This window comes from Oncorhynchus masou, unplaced genomic scaffold, assembly GCF_036934945.1.
Source record: "Oncorhynchus masou masou isolate Uvic2021 unplaced genomic scaffold, UVic_Omas_1.1 unplaced_scaffold_2636, whole genome shotgun sequence".
Classification (NCBI taxonomy): domain Eukaryota; kingdom Metazoa; phylum Chordata; class Actinopteri; order Salmoniformes; family Salmonidae; genus Oncorhynchus; species Oncorhynchus masou.
Window position 1 is genome coordinate 19993 of NW_027016718.1, and position 17105 is coordinate 37097.

At 48.8% G+C, this 17105-nt stretch overlaps 1 protein-coding gene across 1 annotated transcript in view; it reads left to right on the plus strand.

The window, feature by feature from the left end:
• LOC135539084 (BMP-2-inducible protein kinase-like) overlaps positions 1–17105 on the plus strand; it is a 44695-nt gene that overhangs the window by 15322 nt on the left and 12268 nt on the right. The window contains 8 exon segments of the mRNA XM_064964944.1: positions 4770–4891; positions 6318–6399; positions 7664–7796; positions 10290–10393; positions 12341–12420; positions 12585–12838; positions 15444–15583; positions 15884–16099. Coding sequence (XP_064821016.1) covers positions 4770–4891; positions 6318–6399; positions 7664–7796; positions 10290–10393; positions 12341–12420; positions 12585–12838; positions 15444–15583; positions 15884–16099 — 1131 coding nt within the window.

The window sequence follows — 17105 nt, forward strand, 5'->3', positions numbered from 1 at the left end:
GGCCAGTCTGTCCACTACTGGTGAATAAACTAGTTCTCTATTGGCCAGTCTGTCCACTACTGGTGAATAAACTAGTTCTCTATTGGCCAGTCTGTCCATGGCTCGTGAATAAGCTAGTTCTCTATTGGCCAGTCTGTCCACTACTGGTGAATAAACTAGTTCTCTATTGGCCAGTCTGTCCATGGCTCGTGAATAAGCTAGTTCTCTATTGGCCAGTCTGTCCACTACTGGTGAATAAACTAGTTCTCTATTGGCCAGTCTGTCCATGGCTCGTGAATAAGCTAGTTCTCTATTGGCCAGTCTGTCCACTACTGGTGAATAAACTAGTTCTCTATTGGCCAGTCTGTCCATGGCTTGTGAATAAACTAGTTCTCGATTGGCCAGGCTGTCCACTACTGGTGAATAAACTAGTTCTCGATTGGCCAGGCTGTCCACTACTGGTGAATAAACTAGTTCTCTATTGGCCAGCCTGTCCACTACTGGTGAATAAACTAGTTCTCGATTGGCCAGGCTGTCCACTACTACTGGTGAATAAACTAGTTCTCTATTGGCCAGCCTGTCCACTACTACTGGTGAACAAACTGGCGTTTTACTGGCCAGCCTGTCCACTACTGGTGAATAAACTAGTTCTCTATTGGCCAGTCTGTCCACTACTGGTGAATAAACTAGTTCTCTATTGGCCAGCCTGTCCACTACTGGTGAATAAACTAGTTCTCTACTGGCCAGCCTGTCCACTACTACTGGTGAATAAACAGGCATTTTACTGGCCAGCCTGTCCACTACTACTGGTGAATAAACAGGCGTTTTACTGGCCAGCCTGTCCACTACTGGTGAATAAACAGGCGTTTTACTGGCCAGCCTGTCCACTACTACTGGTGAATAAACTAGTTCTCTACTGGCCAGTCTGTCCACTACTACTGGTGAATAAACAGGCGTTTTACTGGCCAGCCTGTTGGGAAATGCAGCTACTTCACCAGGACAATGTTATATCCTAGAGCTTAAAGCTTCAGTCATGCTGATAATAATATTTATATCTCTGTCTCTCCTCTCTCTCTGTCTGTCCTCTCTCTCTCTCTCTATTTCTCTCTGTCCTCTCTCTCTTTCTGTCTGTCCTCTCCCTCTCTGTCCGTCCTCTGTCTCCCCTCTCTCTGTCTTCCCTCTCTCTGTCTCGCCCCTCTGTCTGTCTCCCCTCTCTCTGTCTCCCCTCTCTCTGTCTCCCCTCTCTCTGTCTCCCCTCTGTCTGTCTCCCCTCTGTCTGTCTCCCCTCTGTCTGTCTCCCCTCTCTCTGTCTCCCCTCTGTCTGTCTCCCCTCTGTCTGTCTCCCCTCTGTCTGTCTCCCCTCTCTCTGTCTCGCCCCTCTCTCTGTCTCGCCCCTCTCTCTGTCTCGCCCCTCTCTCTGTCGCCCCTCTCTCTGTCTCCCCTCTCTCTGTCTCCCCCTCTCTGTCTCCCTCTCTCTGTCTCCCCTCTGTCTGTCTCCCCTCTGTCTGTCTCCCCTCTGTCTGTCTCCCCTCTGTCTGTCTCCCCTCTGTCTGTCTCCCCTCTGTCTGTCTCCCCTCTGTCTGTCTCCCCTCTCTCTGTCCTCTCTCTGTCCTCTGTCTCCCCTCTCTCTGTCTCCCCTCTCTGTCTCCCTCTCTCTGTCTCCCTCTCTCTGTCTCCCCTCTCTCTGTCTCCCCTCTCTGTCTCCCCTCTCTGTCTCCCCTCTCTCTGTCTCCCTCTCTCTGTCCTCTGTCTCCCCTCTCTCTGTCGCCCTCTCTCTGTCGCCTCTCTCTGTCTCCCCTCTCTGTCTCCCCTCTCTCTGTCTCCCCTCTGTCTGTCTCCTCTGTCTGTCTCCCCTCTCTCTGTCCTCTGTCTGTCCTCTGTCTCCCTCTCTGTCTCCCCCTCTCTGTCTCCTCTCTCTGTCTCCCCTCTCTGTCTCCCCTCTCTGTCTCCCTCTCTCTGTCTCCCCTCTCTCTGTCGCCCCCTCTCTGTCGCCCCTCTCTCTGTCTCTCCTCTCTCTGTCTCCCCTCTCTCTGTCTCGCCCCCTCTCTCTGTCTCTCCTCTCTGTCTCCCCTCTCTGTCTTGCCCTCTCTCTGTCCCCCTCTCTCTGTCTCCTCTCTCTGTCTCCCCCTCTCTGTCTCCCTCTCTGTCTCCCCTCTCTGTCTCCCTCTCTCTGTCCTCTGTCTCCCCTCTCTGTCGCCCTCTCTCTGTCTCCCCCTCTCTCTGTCGCCCCCTCTCTGTCTCCCCTCTCTGTCTCCCCCTCTCTGTCTCTCCTCTCTGTCCTCTGTCTCCTCTCTCTGTCTCCCTCTCTCTGTCTCCCCCTCTCTCTGTCCTCTGTCTCCCCTCTGTCTGTCTCCTCTGTCTGTCTCCCCTCTGTCTGTCTCCTCTCTCTCTGTCCTCTGTCTCCCCTCTGTCTGTCTCCCTCTCTCTGTCTCCCCTCTCTGTCTCCCCTCTCTGTCCTCTGTCTCCCTCTCTCTGTCGCCCTCTCTCTGTCGCCCTCTCTCTGTCTCTCCTCTCTCTGTCTCCCCTCTCTCTGTCTCGCCCTCTCTCTGTCTCTCCTCTCTCTGTCTCCCCCTCTCTGTCTTGCCCTCTCTCTGTCTCCCTCTCTCTGTCTTGCCCCTCTCTCTGTCTCCCCTCTCTCTGTCTTGCCCCTCTCTCTGTCTCCCCTCTCTCTGTCCTCTGTCTCCCCTCTCTCTGTCGCCCCTCTCTCTGTCGCCCCTCTCTCTGTCTTGCCCCTCTCTCTGTCTCCTCTCTCTGTCTCGCCCTCTCTGTCTCCCCTCTCTGTCGCCCCTCTCTCTGTCTCCCCTCTCTGTCGCCCTCTCTCTGTCTCCCTCTCTCTGTCGCCCTCTCTCTGTCTCCCCCTCTCTGTCTCCCCTCTCTGTCTCCCCTCTCTGTCTTGCCCTCTCTCTGTCTCTCCTCTGTCTGTCTCCCCCCTCTCTGTCCTCTGTCTGTCCTCTGTCTCCCCTCTCTGTCTCCCCTCTCTGTCTCCCCTCTCTGTCCTCTGTCTCCCTCTCTGTCTCCCTCTCTCTGTCTCCCCTCTCTGTCTCGCCTCTCTCTGTCTCGCCCTCTCTGTCTCCCTCTCTGTCTCCCCTCTCTGTCTCCCCTCTCTGTCTCCCCTCTCTGTCTCCCCTCTCTGTCTCCCTCTCTGTCTCCCTCTCTCTCTGTCTCCCCTCTCTGTCTCCTCTCTCTGTCTCCCTCTCTGTCTCCCTCTCTCTGTCTCCCCCTCTCTGTCTCCCTCTCTCTGTCTCCCCCTCTCTGTCTCCCTCTCTGTCTCCCTCTCTGTCTCCCTCTCTCTCTGTCTCCCTCTCTCTCTGTCTCCCCTCTCTCTGTCTCCCTCTCTCTGTCTCCCCTCTCTGTCTCCCTCTCTCTGTCTCCCCCTCTCTGTCGCCCCTCTCTCTGTCGCCCCTCTCTGTCTCTCCTCTCTCTGTCTCCCTCTCTCTGTCTCGCCCTCTCTCTGTCTCTCCCTCTCTGTCTCCCCTCTCTGTCTTGCCCTCTCTCTGTCTCCCTCTCTGTCTCCCCTCTCTGTCTTGCCCCTCTCTCTGTCTCCCCTCTCTCTGTCCTCTGTCTCCCCTCTCTCTGTCGCCCCTCTCTGTCGCCCTCTCTGTCTTGCCCCTCTCTCTGTCTCCCTCTCTCTGTCTCGCCCCTCTCTCTGTCTCTCCTCTCTCTGTCTCCCCTCTCTCTGTCTCCCCTCTCTCTGTCGCCCCTCTCTCTGTCTCCCCTCTCTCTGTCTCCCCTCTCTCTGTCTCCCCTCTCTCTGTCTTGCCCCTCTCTCTGTCTCTCCTCTGTCTGTCTCCCCTCTCTCTGTCCTCTGTCTGTCCTCTGTCTCTCCCCCTCTCTGTCTCCCCCTCTCTGTCCTCTGTCTCCCTCTCTGTCTCCCCTCTCTGTCTCGCCCCCTCTCTGTCTCTCCTCTCTCTGTCTCCCTCTCTCTGTCTCCCCTCTCTCTGTCTCGCCCCTCTCTCTGTCGCCCTCTCTCTGTCTCCCCCTCTCTGTCTCCCCCTCTCTCTGTCTCCCTCTCTCTGTCTCCCTCTCTGTCTCCCCCTCTCTGTCTCCCCTCTCTCTGTCTCCCTCTCTCTGTCTCCCTCTCTCTCTGTCTCCCCTCTCTGTCTCCCCTCTCTCTGTCTCCCTCTCTCTGTCTCTCCTCTCTGTCTCCCCTCTCTGTCTGTCTCTCTCTCTCTGTCTCCCTCTCTCTGTCTCCCTCTCTGTCTTCCCTCTCTGTCTTCCCCTCTCTGTCTCCCCCTCTCTGTCTCCCTCTCTCTGTCTCCCTCTCTCTGTCTTGCCCCTCTCTCTGTCTCTCCTCTGTCTGTCTCCCCTCTCTCTGTCCTCTGTCTGTCCTCTGTCTCCCCTCTCTCTGTCTCCCCTCTCTCTGTCCTCTGTCTCCCCTCTCTCTGTCTCCCCTCTCTCTGTCTCCCCTCTCTCTGTCTCGCCCCTCTCTCTGTCTCTCCTCTCTCTGTCTCCCCTCTCTCTGTCTCCCCTCTCTCTGTCTCGCCCCTCTCTCTGTCGCCCCTCTCTCTGTCTCCCCTCTCTGTCTCCCCTCTCTGTCTCCCCTCTCTCTCTGTCTCCCCTCTCTCTCTGTCTCCCCTCTCTCTGTCGCCCTCTCTCTGTCTCCCCTCTCTGTCTCCCCTCTCTGTCTCCCCTCTCTCTGTCTCCCCTCTCTCTGTCTCTCCTCTCTGTCTCCCTCTCTCTGTCTCCCCTCTCTCTCTGTCTCCCCTCTCTCTGTCTTCCCTCTCTCTGTCTCCCCCTCTCTGTCGCCCTCTCTGTCTCCCCTCTCTCTGTCTCCCCTCTCTCTGTTCCAGGTAGAGAACATCCTCCTGAGTGATAATGGGAGTTATGTTCTGTGTGATTTTGGAAGTGCTTCTCTCAAAGTGCTGCTTCCACATAAAGACGGAGTGACCGCTGTGGAGGACGAAATCAGGAAGTGAGTGTGGGGGGGGGGGGTGTGTGTCTGTGAACCCAGGTGATTGTCTTCCATGTGCCTGCGTAGCTAGAGCGCACCCCATTTCACATCATGTGAACTGTCCCACAGATCCCTCTATTTGCTTTAGTTCCAGTTAGGACTGGACAAAACATTAAGAACACCTTCCTGCCTGGTTGGGGGGGGCTGTGAGCACGTGAAGAGCTGAGTGAAAGATTAGTTGTTTAGAAGCGCTGTACACAGCCATACAAGTTGGTCTAATTTACCGGAAAGGAAAGTCTACTGAAGGGTGTTTCTTGGTCTATTTATGTTGTTTTGTTCACAAGCCAGGTTGATTTTCTTCAATGTTTGAGTTTTCAACCGCTAGTGAAGGGAAGACGACACTGCCGCTATTCAGACTCTCAATCTCACGGGCACAGTGTTACCACGGTAACCTCCCGCCCCTAAAGGGGCAGGTGACAATGTGTGTTGTTTTCGTTTAAAAAATATTCTCATCACAAATGTTTTTTTTTTAATTAAACAATATAAAACCACCATTTACTTTATGCTAGTAATACATTTGTTTTTAGAAAACATACTCGTTCATTTTGTTGGTGTAATTTTAGTGGCAACAAAATATTTTGGTTGGTAATGAAATTGTTCTTAGTGGCTGGTAGATGTTATATACCTACCTGCCACAGTGGCTGTTGGGCCAACAAGTTAATCTTTGTCTTTTTATAAACTGGATGGGTCGGGCTCTGAATGCTGATTGGCTGACAGCCGTGGTATATCAGACCATATACCCCGGGTATGACAACATGTATTTTTACTGCTCTAATTATGTTGTGTTGGTAACCAGTTTATAACAGCATGAAGGTAACCTCTGGGGGGGGGGGGGGGTTGTGATATATGGCCGATATACCACGGCTACAGGCTGTATCCGGGCACTCTGCGGTGCGTCGTGTCTAAGAACAGGTATATTGGTCATATACAACAACCCCCCCCCAGAGGTGCCTTAATGCTTAGTCATACTGTGGAGGACACCTCGACTCTGTTCCATCAATCCACTTTTACTCTTACATAGGACTAATTCTCAGCAGTAGTGCACTGCGTAGGGTGCCATCCTTCTCAGCAGTAGTGCACTACGTAGGGTGCCATCCTTCTCAGCAGTAGTGCACTGCGTAGGGTGCCATCCTTCTCAGCAGTAGTGCACTACGTAGGGTGCCATCCTTCTCAGCAGTAGTGCACTGCGTAGGGTGCCATCCTTCTCAGCAGTAGTGCACTGCGTAGGGTGCCATCCTTCTCAGCAGTAGTGCACTACGTAGGGTGCCATCCTTCTCAGCAGTAGTGCACTGCGTAGGGTGCCATCCTTCTCAGCAGTAGTACCACTCTTACATACATACTGTAACTGCATAGATAACCTTTTGCCCTGATCACTTCCTGTGTGTAGGTACACGACCCTGTCTTATCGAGCTCCAGAGATGATCAACGTGTACGCAGGGAAGGCCATTACCACCAAGGCTGATATCTGGGTGAGTTTAGAGCTGGGGGGATGTACGGAAACCTGGGGGGGGGGGGGAACCGGGAAACCTGGGGGGGGGGGGGGAAACCTGGGGGGGGTGTACGGGAACCTGGGGGGGGGGTGTACGGAAACCTGGGGGGTGTACGGAAACCTGGGGGGGGGTGTGCGGAAACCTGGGGGGTGTACGGAAACCTGGGGGGTGTACGGAAACCCGGGGGGGTGGTGTACGGAAACCCGGGGGGGGTGTACGAAACCCGGGGGGTGTACGGAAACCCGGGGGGGGGTGTACGGAAACCTGGGGGTGTACGGAAACCTGGGGGGGGGGCGGTACGGAAACCTGGGGGGGGGGTGTACGGAAACCTGGGGGGGGGGGGTACGGAAACCTGGGGGCGGGGGGGTGTGTACGGAAACCTGGGGGGGGGCACGGAAACCTGGGGGGCGGGGGGTGTATGGAAACCTGGGGGGGTGTACGGAAACCTGGGGGGGGGTGTACGGAGACCCGGGGGTGTGTGTACGTGCGCGTAGGTTTATGTGTGTGGACTAGCCAGTCAGTAACAGAAGAGCTTAGTTTGTGTAGTTTGGTCCAGGCAGGTAGGCCTGTTGGGCCTCCTCCTTAGTTTTGCTTGGCAGGAGGTTTCGTGAGCGCGTGGCTGGCCGTGAGCGAGCGCGTGGCTGGCCGTGAGCGAGCGCGTGGCTGGCCGTGAGCGAGCGCGTGGCTGGCCGTGAGCGAGCGCGTGGCTGGCCGTGAGCGAGCGCGTGGCTGGCCGTGAGCGAGCGCGTGGCTGGCCGTGAGCGAGCGCGTGGAACAGGTTTATGAAACTTTAAATGTCCCTCATCATTAATTTCTCATTTAACTTTTCAACCAGAGACATTTAGACTCCCGTATTTTAACTCGTATTCCATGTTAGCACTTCACTACAAGGAGAAGATTAGAAATATACTGTTTTTAAGACATCTTAGTTTGTCAAAATGGTCACCTTACTCTTGGTTGTTTAACAAGCTGTGTTTCAGGCCCTTGGTTGGTTGTTGAACAAGCTGTGTTTCTCTGTTTCAGGCTCTCGGTTGGTTGGTTGTTGTACAAGCTCTGTTTCTCTGTTTCAGCCTCTTGGTTGGTTGTTGTACAAGCTGTGTTTCTTTGTTTCAGCCTCTTGGTTGGTTGTTGAACAAGCTGTGTTTCTCTGTTTCAGGCTTTTGGATGCTTGTTGTACAAGCTGTGTTTCTCTGTTTCAGGCTCTTGGGTGCTTGTTGTACAAGCTGTGTTTCTTCTCTTTCAGGCTCTTGGTTGCTTGTTGTACAAGCTGTGTTTCTTCTCGCTCCCGTTCGGGGAGAGTCAAGTCGCCATATGTGAGGGAACCTTTGTCGTTCCCGACAATTCCAAATTCTCCTTCAAGTTGCACTGCTTAATCAGTAAGTCCATCTGCCTTGTCCCTCAGCAACACACTAACCACAAAGCTGTCAATCAGTAAGTCCATCTGCCTTGTCCCTCAGCAACACACTAACCACAAAGCTCTCAAGCAGTAAGTCCATCTGCCTTGTCCCTCAGCAACACACTAACCACAAAGCTGTCAAGCAGTAAGTCCATCTGCCTTGTCCCTCAGCAACACACTAACCACAAAGCTGTCAATCAGTAAGTCCATCTGCCTTGTCCCTCAGCAACACACTAACCACAAAGCTGTCAATCAGTAAGTCCATCTGCCTTGTCCCTCAGCAACACACTAACCACAAAGCTGTCAATCAGTAAGTCCATCTGCCTTGTCCCTCAGCAACACACTAACCACAAAGCTGTCAAGCAGTAAGTCCATCTGCCTTGTCCCTCAGCAACACACTAACCACAAAGCTGTCAAGCAGTAAGTCCATCTGCCTTGTCCCTCAGCAACACACTAACCACAAAGCTCTCAATCAGTAAGTCCATCTGCCTTGTCCCTCAGCAACACACTAACCACAAAGCTCTCAATCAGTAAGTCCATCTGCCTTGTCCCTCAGCAACACACTAACCACAAAGCTCTCAATCAGTAAGTCCATCTGCCTTGTCCCTCAGCAACACACTAACCACAAAGCTGTCAATCAGTAAGTCCATCTGCCTTGTCCCTCAGCAACACACTAACCACAAAGCTGTCAAGCAGTATAATAATTCAACGACATTGACCATTGTCACGTGAATGTTTCTGATGTGTAAACACACAACTGTCCGATTCATTTGCCCAAATCAGACTGTCATTCATTCTTCACACACCCACTGTTAGTCCTTCAGTACAAATATTAGTCAATAGCTCCACCTTGTGGCGAACTGTGTTTTACCTCTGGGGATATTGGATCGTACAGAGGTGGTGATCTATTTCAAACCCTTTACGGTTCACTCTGTAACCAATGTAAAAAATGTACATGCCTTCTCCCACCTCTTCTCCAGGCTATAGTAAACTATATGTCCCCTCTACTCCAGGTTATATTAAACTATATGTCCCCTCTTCTCCAGGCTATAGTAGACTATATGTCCCCTCTACTCCAGGCCATAGTAAACTATATGTCCCCTCTTCTCCAGGCTATAGTAAACTATATGTCCCCTCTACTCCAGGCTATAGTAAACTATATGTCCCCTCTACTCCAGGCTATAGTAAACTATATGTCCCCTCTACTCCAGGCTATAGTAAACTATATGTCCCCTCTACTCCAGGCTATATTAAACTATATGTCCCCTCTATTCCAGGCTATAGTAAACTATATGTCCCCTCTACTCCCACCTCTTCTCCAGGCTATAGTAAACTATATGTCCCCTCTACTCCAGGCTATAGTAAACTATATGTCCCCTCTACTCCCACCTCTTCTCCAGGCTATAGTAAACTATATGTCCCCTCTACTCCAGGCTATATTAAACTATATGTCCCCTCTACTCCAGGCTATATTAAACTATATGTCCCCTCTACTCCCACCTCTTCTCCAGGCTATAGTAAACTATATGTCCCCTCTATTCCAGGCTATAGTAAACTATATGTCCCCTCTACTCCACCTCTTCTCCAGGCTATAGTAAACTATATGTCCCCTCTACTCCAGGCTATATTAAACTATATGTCCCCTCTACTCCAGGCTATAGTAAACTATATGTCCCCTCTACTCCCACCTCTTCTCCAGGCTATAGTAAACTATATGTCCCCTCTACTCCAGGCTATATTAAACTATATGTCCCCTCTACTCCAGGCTATATTAAACTATATGTCCCCTCTACTCCCACCTCTTCTCCAGGCTATAGTAAACTATATGTCCCCTCTATTCCAGGCTATAGTAAACTATATGTCCCCTCTACTCCCACCTCTTCTCCAGGCTATAGTAAACTATATGTCCCCTCTACTCCAGGCTATAGTAAACTATATGTCCCCTCTACTCCCACCTCTTCTCCAGGCTATAGTAAACTATATGTCCCCTCTACTCCAGGCTATATTAAACTATATGTCCCCTCTACTCCAGGCTATATTAAACTATATGTCCCCTCTACTCCCACCTCTTCTCCAGGCTATAGTAAACTATATGTCCCCTCTATTCCAGGCTATAGTAAACTATATGTCCCCTCTACTCCCACCTCTTCTCCAGGCTATAGTAAACTATATGTCCCCTCTACTCCAGGCTATATTAAACTATATGTCCCCTCTACTCCAGGTTATATATAACTATATGTCCCCTCCACTCCAGGCTATAGTAAACTATATGTCCCCTCTACTCCAGGTTATATTAAACTATATGTCCCCTCTACTCCAGGCTATAGTAAACTATATGTCCCCTCTACTCCAGGTTATATTAAACTATATGTCCCCTCTACTCCAGGCTATATTAAACTATATGTCCCCTCTACTCCCACCTCTTCTCCAGGTTATAGTAAACTATATATCCTCTCTCCCATGTCTCCTCCAGGATATATGCTTGAGCCTGACCATGAGAAGAGACCAGACATCTATCAAGTGTCCTACTTTGCCTTCAAGTTAGCTGGAAAGGAGTGTCCTGTGCCAAATCTCTTTGTAAGTCGCTGTTCTTCCATTGTGACAGATGCACGCTGCCATTCAAAACTTTGGGATCAAATAGAAATTATTTTTTTCTATGAAAACATACATGAAATGAGTTGCAAAATTAATAGGACATATAGTCAAGACGTTGACAAGGTTTTATAAATAATGATTTAAAAAAAAACATTTAAATAATAATTTTCCTTCAACGAATCCTCCATTTGCAGCACTGACAGCCTTGCAGACCTTTGGTGTTCTAGTTGTCAATTTGTTGAGGTAATCTGAAGAGATTTCACCCCACGCTTCCTGAAGCACCTCCCACAAGTTGGATTGGCTTGATGGGCACTTCTTACGTACCATACGGTCAAGCTGCTCCCACAACAGCTCAATAGGGTTGAGATCCGGTGACTGTGTTGGCCACTCCATTAGTTTGAAGCTGTGCTTTGGGTCATTGTCCTGTTGTAGGAGGATATTGGCTCCATTTAAGCGCCGTCCACAGGGTATGGCATGGCGTTGCAAAATGGAGTGATAGCCTTCCTTCTTCAAGATCCCGTTTACCCTGTACAAACCTCCCACTTTACCACCACCAAAGCCCCCCAGACCATCACATTGCCTCCACCAGACCATCACATTGCCTCCACCAGACCATCACATTGCCTCCATCAGACCATCACATTGCCTCCACCAGACCATCACATTGCCTCCACCAGACCATCACATTGCCTCCACCAGACCATCACATTGCCTCCATCAGACCATCACATTGCCTCCACCAGACCATCACATTGCCTCCACCAGACCATCACATTGCCTCCATCAGACCATCACATTGCCTCCACCAGACCATCACATTGCCTCCACCAGACCATCACATTGCCTCCACCAGACCATCACATTGCCTCCACCAGACCATCACATTGCCTCCACCAGACTTGACAGATGGTTCACTCCTCCAGCATCTTTTCATTTTTGTATGCATCTCACGAATGTTCTTCTTTGTAATCCCGAACACCTCAAAATATACATTAGTCTGTCCGTAACACTTTTTTTCCAATCTTCCTCTGTCCAATGTCTGTGTTCTTTTGACCATCTTAATCTTTTATTTTTATTGGCCAGTCGGAGATATGGCTTTTTCTTTGCAACTCTGCCTAGAAGTTGACAAATCCCGGAGTCGCCTCTTCAGGGTTGACGTTGAGACTGGTGTTTTGTGGGTACTATTTTAATGAAGCTGCAAGTTAAGGACTTGTGAGGCGACTGTTTCTCAAACTAGATACTCTAATGTACTTGTCCTCTTGCTCAGTTGTGCACCGGGGCCTCCCACTCCTCTTTCTAGTCTGGTTAGCGCCAGTTTGTGCTGTTCTGTGAAGGGAGTAGTACACAGCGTTGTACGAGATCTTTTAGTTTCTTGGCAATTTCTTGCATGGAATAGCCTTCATTTCTCTGAACAAGAATAGACTGACGAGTTTCAGAAGAAAGTTCTTTGTTTCTGGCCATTTTGAGCCTGTAATCGAACCCACAAATGCTGACACATCAGATACTCAACTAGTCTGAAGAAGGCCAGTTTTATTGCTTCTTTAATCAGAACAACAGTTTTCAGCTGTGCCAACATAATTGTTAAAGGGTTTTCTAATGATCAATTAGCCTTTTAAAATGATAAACGTGGATTAGCTAACACAACGTGCCATTGGAACACAGGAGTGATGGTTGCTGATAATGGGCCTCTATACGTCTATGTAGATATTCCATTAAAAATCAGCCGTTTCCAGCTACAATAGTCATTTACAACATTAACAATGCCTACACTGTATTCCTGATCAAATTGTATCTCTACGCTTTATCATAGCGACAACCCCAGGGAATGGGCAGCCGGTGGTCTCCTACAGAGCTCTCCTTTCCCCACAATGCACCCTGAGTTAGTTAGGTTGAGATGATGGTTGTGTAACATCACGTTGTCTCCTACAGAACTCTCCTCTCCCCACGTCACTTCCTGAGCCGCTCACAGCCAGCCAATTCGCTGCCAGGAAGAGTATGACGAAAGCCAGGTATGTCACCGTGTGTTATAGATATTCTGCAATGTAAATCTCAGGTCTCTAGCAAAAAGGGATTTAATCTCAAGGAGAATGTAAAAAAAAATAAAAAAAAATAATCAAGGTTATAAGAAAGAGAGATCAAGTTCCCCAAACCTAAACGTGTTCTTCTGCTCCAGAATCACAGAGTCCGTGGGCCCAACGGCAACTTCCATCACTCCGAGACAGAGACCCAAAGCTACAAACAGTTATGTGCTGCCCATTCCTGTTGCAGCCGTCACCCCTACAGCTGCCACGCCCATCGTCACCCCTACAGCTGCCACGCCCATCGTCACCCCTACAGCTGCCACGCCCATCGTCACCCCTACAGCTGCCACGCCCATTGTCACCCCTACAGCTGAGCCTTCTGTACCTGTCAGCAATGGGCAGAAAGGTGAGCGGTCAACATTTTACTGTGCTTGTTTTCTTTATCTGCCGTTTTGTGCCCTTTAGCAAGGCACTGAAACCCTTAAGTGCCCCCCCATGGGCACTGAAACCCTTAAGTGCCCCCCCATGGGCACTGAAACCCCTTAAGTGCCCCCCCCCCCATGGGCACTGAACCCTTAAGTGCCCCCCCATGAGCACTGCACCTCACTGTGGGGGGGGGGGGGGGGGGACAATAGCCTTGCAAAGCCTCCTGATCCCGCGAGCTTACGCTTCCGGGACGAGCTAAACAACATTCTCTTCCTGCTTTGAGGAAATAAACATCGACACTGAAGAGGACTTAGTGCTTTTGTTCTCTGTGGCCTGACGTGAGTAAGTCATTTAAAAGTGTACACCCTTGCCGCCCTACACGGCATCCCAAGCCGCGTCCTCCCAGCATGCTCAGCTGTGGTGTTTACGGACATATTCAATCTCTCCATATCCCAGTCTGAAGGAAATGTGCCTCGCCCCCGAAGACCATCACAATCTTCTACAAATGTCACAGGAAGGCCAAGAAGATCATCAAGGTTCTCAGATCATCAGCGCCACGGCCTGTTCACCTCGCTACCATCGAGCAGACCGAGACAGGACAGGTGCATCAAAGCTGGGACCGAGAGACTGATAGAAGCTGTTTATCTCCAGGCCATCAGACTGTTAAACAGTCACCACTAGCCAGACTCCTCCCAATACCCTGCCCTGAAACTTAGTCACTGTTATCACCCCACTAGCCGGCTATCACCCAGTACTCTACCCTGCACCTTAGAGACTGCTGCCCTATGTGCATAGTCATTAAACACTAGTCACTTTAATAATGTTTACATACTTCATATGTATATACTGTATATTAGTCTAGGCTCATCCTATATAACTACTGCTGTCCACACATTTTCTATCCATACTGTCTATACACACCATCCTATATAACTACTGTCTATACACACCATCCTATATAACTACTGTCTATACTGTCTATACACACCATCCTATATAACTACTGCCTATACACACCATCCTATATAACTACTGTCTATACACACCATCTTATATAACTACTGTCTATACACCCCATCCTATATAACTACTGTCTATACACACCATCTTATATAACTACTGTCTATACACACCTATACACATCATCCTATATAACTACTGTCTATACACACCATTCTATATAACTACTGTCTATACACACCATTCTATATAACTACTGTCTATATTGTCTATACACACCATCCTATATAACTACTGTCTATACACACCATCCTATATAACTACTGTCTATACACACCATCCTATATAACTACTGTCTATACACACCATCCTATATAACTACTGTCTATACACACCATCCTATATAACTACTTTCTATACACACCATCCTATATAACTACTGTCTATACACACAATCCTATATAACTACTGTCTATACACACCATCCTGTATAACTACTGTCTATACACACCATCCTATATAACTACTGTCTATACACACCATCCTATATAACTACTGTCTATACACACCATCCTATATAACTACTGTCTATACACACCATCCTAGTATAACTACTGTCTATACACACCATCCTATATAACTACTGTCTATACACACCATCCTATATATCTACTGTCTATACACACCATCCTATATAACTACTGTCTATACACACCATCCTAGTATAACTACTGTCTATACACACCATCCTAGTATAACTACTGTCTATACACACCATCCTATATAACTACTGTCTATACACACCATCCTATTTAACTACTGTCTATACACACCATCCTGTATAGCTACTGTCTATACACACCATCCTATATAACTACTGTCTATACTTATACACACCATTCTATATAACTACTGTCTATACACCCGATCCTGTATAACTACTGTCTATACACACCATCCTGTATAACTACTGTCTATATTACCACTGCACTGTTGGCGCGAGACACACAAGCAGTTAGCTAGGTATTACTGTTGGAGCTAGAGACACAAGCATTTAGCTAGGTATTACTGTTGGAGCTAGAGACACAAGCGGTTAGCTAGGTATTACTGTTGGAGCTAGAGACACAAGCGGGTAGCTAGGTATTACTGTTGGAGCTAGAGACACAAGCAGTTAGCTAGGTATTACTGTTGGAGCTAGAGACACAAGCGGTTAGCTAGGTATTACTGTTGGAGCTAGAGACACAAACGGTTAGCTAGGTATTACTGTTGGAGCTAGAGACACAAGCGGGTAGCTAGGTATTACTGTTGGAGCTAGAGACACAAGCGGGTAGCTAGGTATTACTGTTGGAGCTAGACATGAAGCAGTTAGCTAGGTATTACTGTTGGAGCTAGACATGAAGCAGTTAGCTAGGTATTACTGCTGGAGCTAGAGACACAAGCATTTCGCTGCTCCTACGGAAACATCTGCAAATATGTGTACTCGACCAATAAACATTTGATTTACAGTCATCGGTGCACCGATATTCTAAAGTAAGCATCCGGCATCAAGGCGGCTTTTTGCGATACTAGGTTCTGTTTTTTTTTTTACAAAATGAACAATGAAATATCTCTACGCTTTATGATAGCGACCACCCCAGGGAATGGGCAACCGGTGACGCCACAGACATCCAACAGGGTCCTCCAGCAGCTGCAGCCTGGGGACCTACGTCTGCAACAACGAGATCCGCTTCACCCTGTCCATCCACAGCAGCTCCAATACCTTCAGGTACTACTGAGTCACCCTCACACGATGACACCGTAGCAACAACCAACAAAGAAACAGAAACGTTTTGCAACACAACGCAAAATCAGTGTCAAAGCTGCTCCACCCACTACTAGTAACACTGCCCTGCAAGGTGATAGACTGTCCTTTGTTTTCCTGAACTGTACAGAGAGCCACATGATCTAACTATATATGTATGTGTGTATGTATGTATGTATGTATGTGTGTGTGTGTGTGTGTGTGTGTGTGTGTGTGTGTATAAATCATCTAGAGAAATCTAAACTATCTCTGTACCTTCAACAGTACCAGCAGACCCTTCAGCAGGCCCAGCTCCAACAGCAGCAGCAGCAGCAGGCCCAGCTCCAACAGCAGCAGCAGCAGGCCCTGCTCCAACAGCAGCTCCAACAGCAGCAGCAGCAGGCCCTGCTCCAACAGCAGCAGCAGCAGCAGGCCCTGCTCCAACAACCGGTGATGATGCAGCCCATGAATCAGCAACAACAGACACACTACGCAGCCATGGTAAGAGCCACGTCCATTGTCTAATTTGGCTTTTATAAAGGAAATGCAGCCTTTTGTGGGTCTTCTCAACTTTCAAATGGTGATCGAACTGCCTCCATGTTGTTGGTTGAATCCCCACCAGACACGCAAGTCACGTTTTCAGGTCATGTTTTCATTTGGGGACGAAAGGTCGAAAACAAACATTCATGGACATTTTAGCTAGCTAGCTGTTGCTGGGAGATATACATTGGGTTGTTGTATTCGTGTATTTTTTGTGTGGATCTTTTACAGCATTTTGAAACGTTTTTGTAGTCACAGAATCGTTTTGATCTCTATTCCCGACAATTAAATCCACAGATTAAAGAGGAAACTTAGTGTTCAGTTCGTTTTCTGTCAACACCGCATGGCATTCTTCTGTGGATTTGGCAATTGGCAACCAACTATTATTTAACTCGGCAAGCCAGTTCAGAACAAATTCTTATTTACGATAACAACAACACAGCATGGCAGCAACACAACATAAAGACCTACAACAGCACAGCATGGCAGCAACACAACATAAAGACCTACAACAACACAGCATGGCAGCAACACAACATAAAGACCTACAACAACACAGCAATGCAGCAACACAACACTACATAAAGACCTACAACAACACAGCATGGCAGCAACACAACACTACATAAAGACCTACAACAACACAGCATGGCAGCAACACAACACTACATAAAGACCTACAACAACACAGCATGGAAGCAACACAACACTACATAAAGACCTAAAACAACACAGCATGGTAACTACACTACATAAAGACCTACAACAACACAGCATGGCAGCAACACAACACTACATAAAGACCTACAACACAGCATGGCAGCAACACAACACTACATAAAGACCTACAACACAGCATGGCAGCAACACAACACTACATAAAGACCTACAACAACACAGCATGGCAGCAACACAACACTACATAGAGACCTACAACAACACAGCATGGCAGCAACACAACACTACA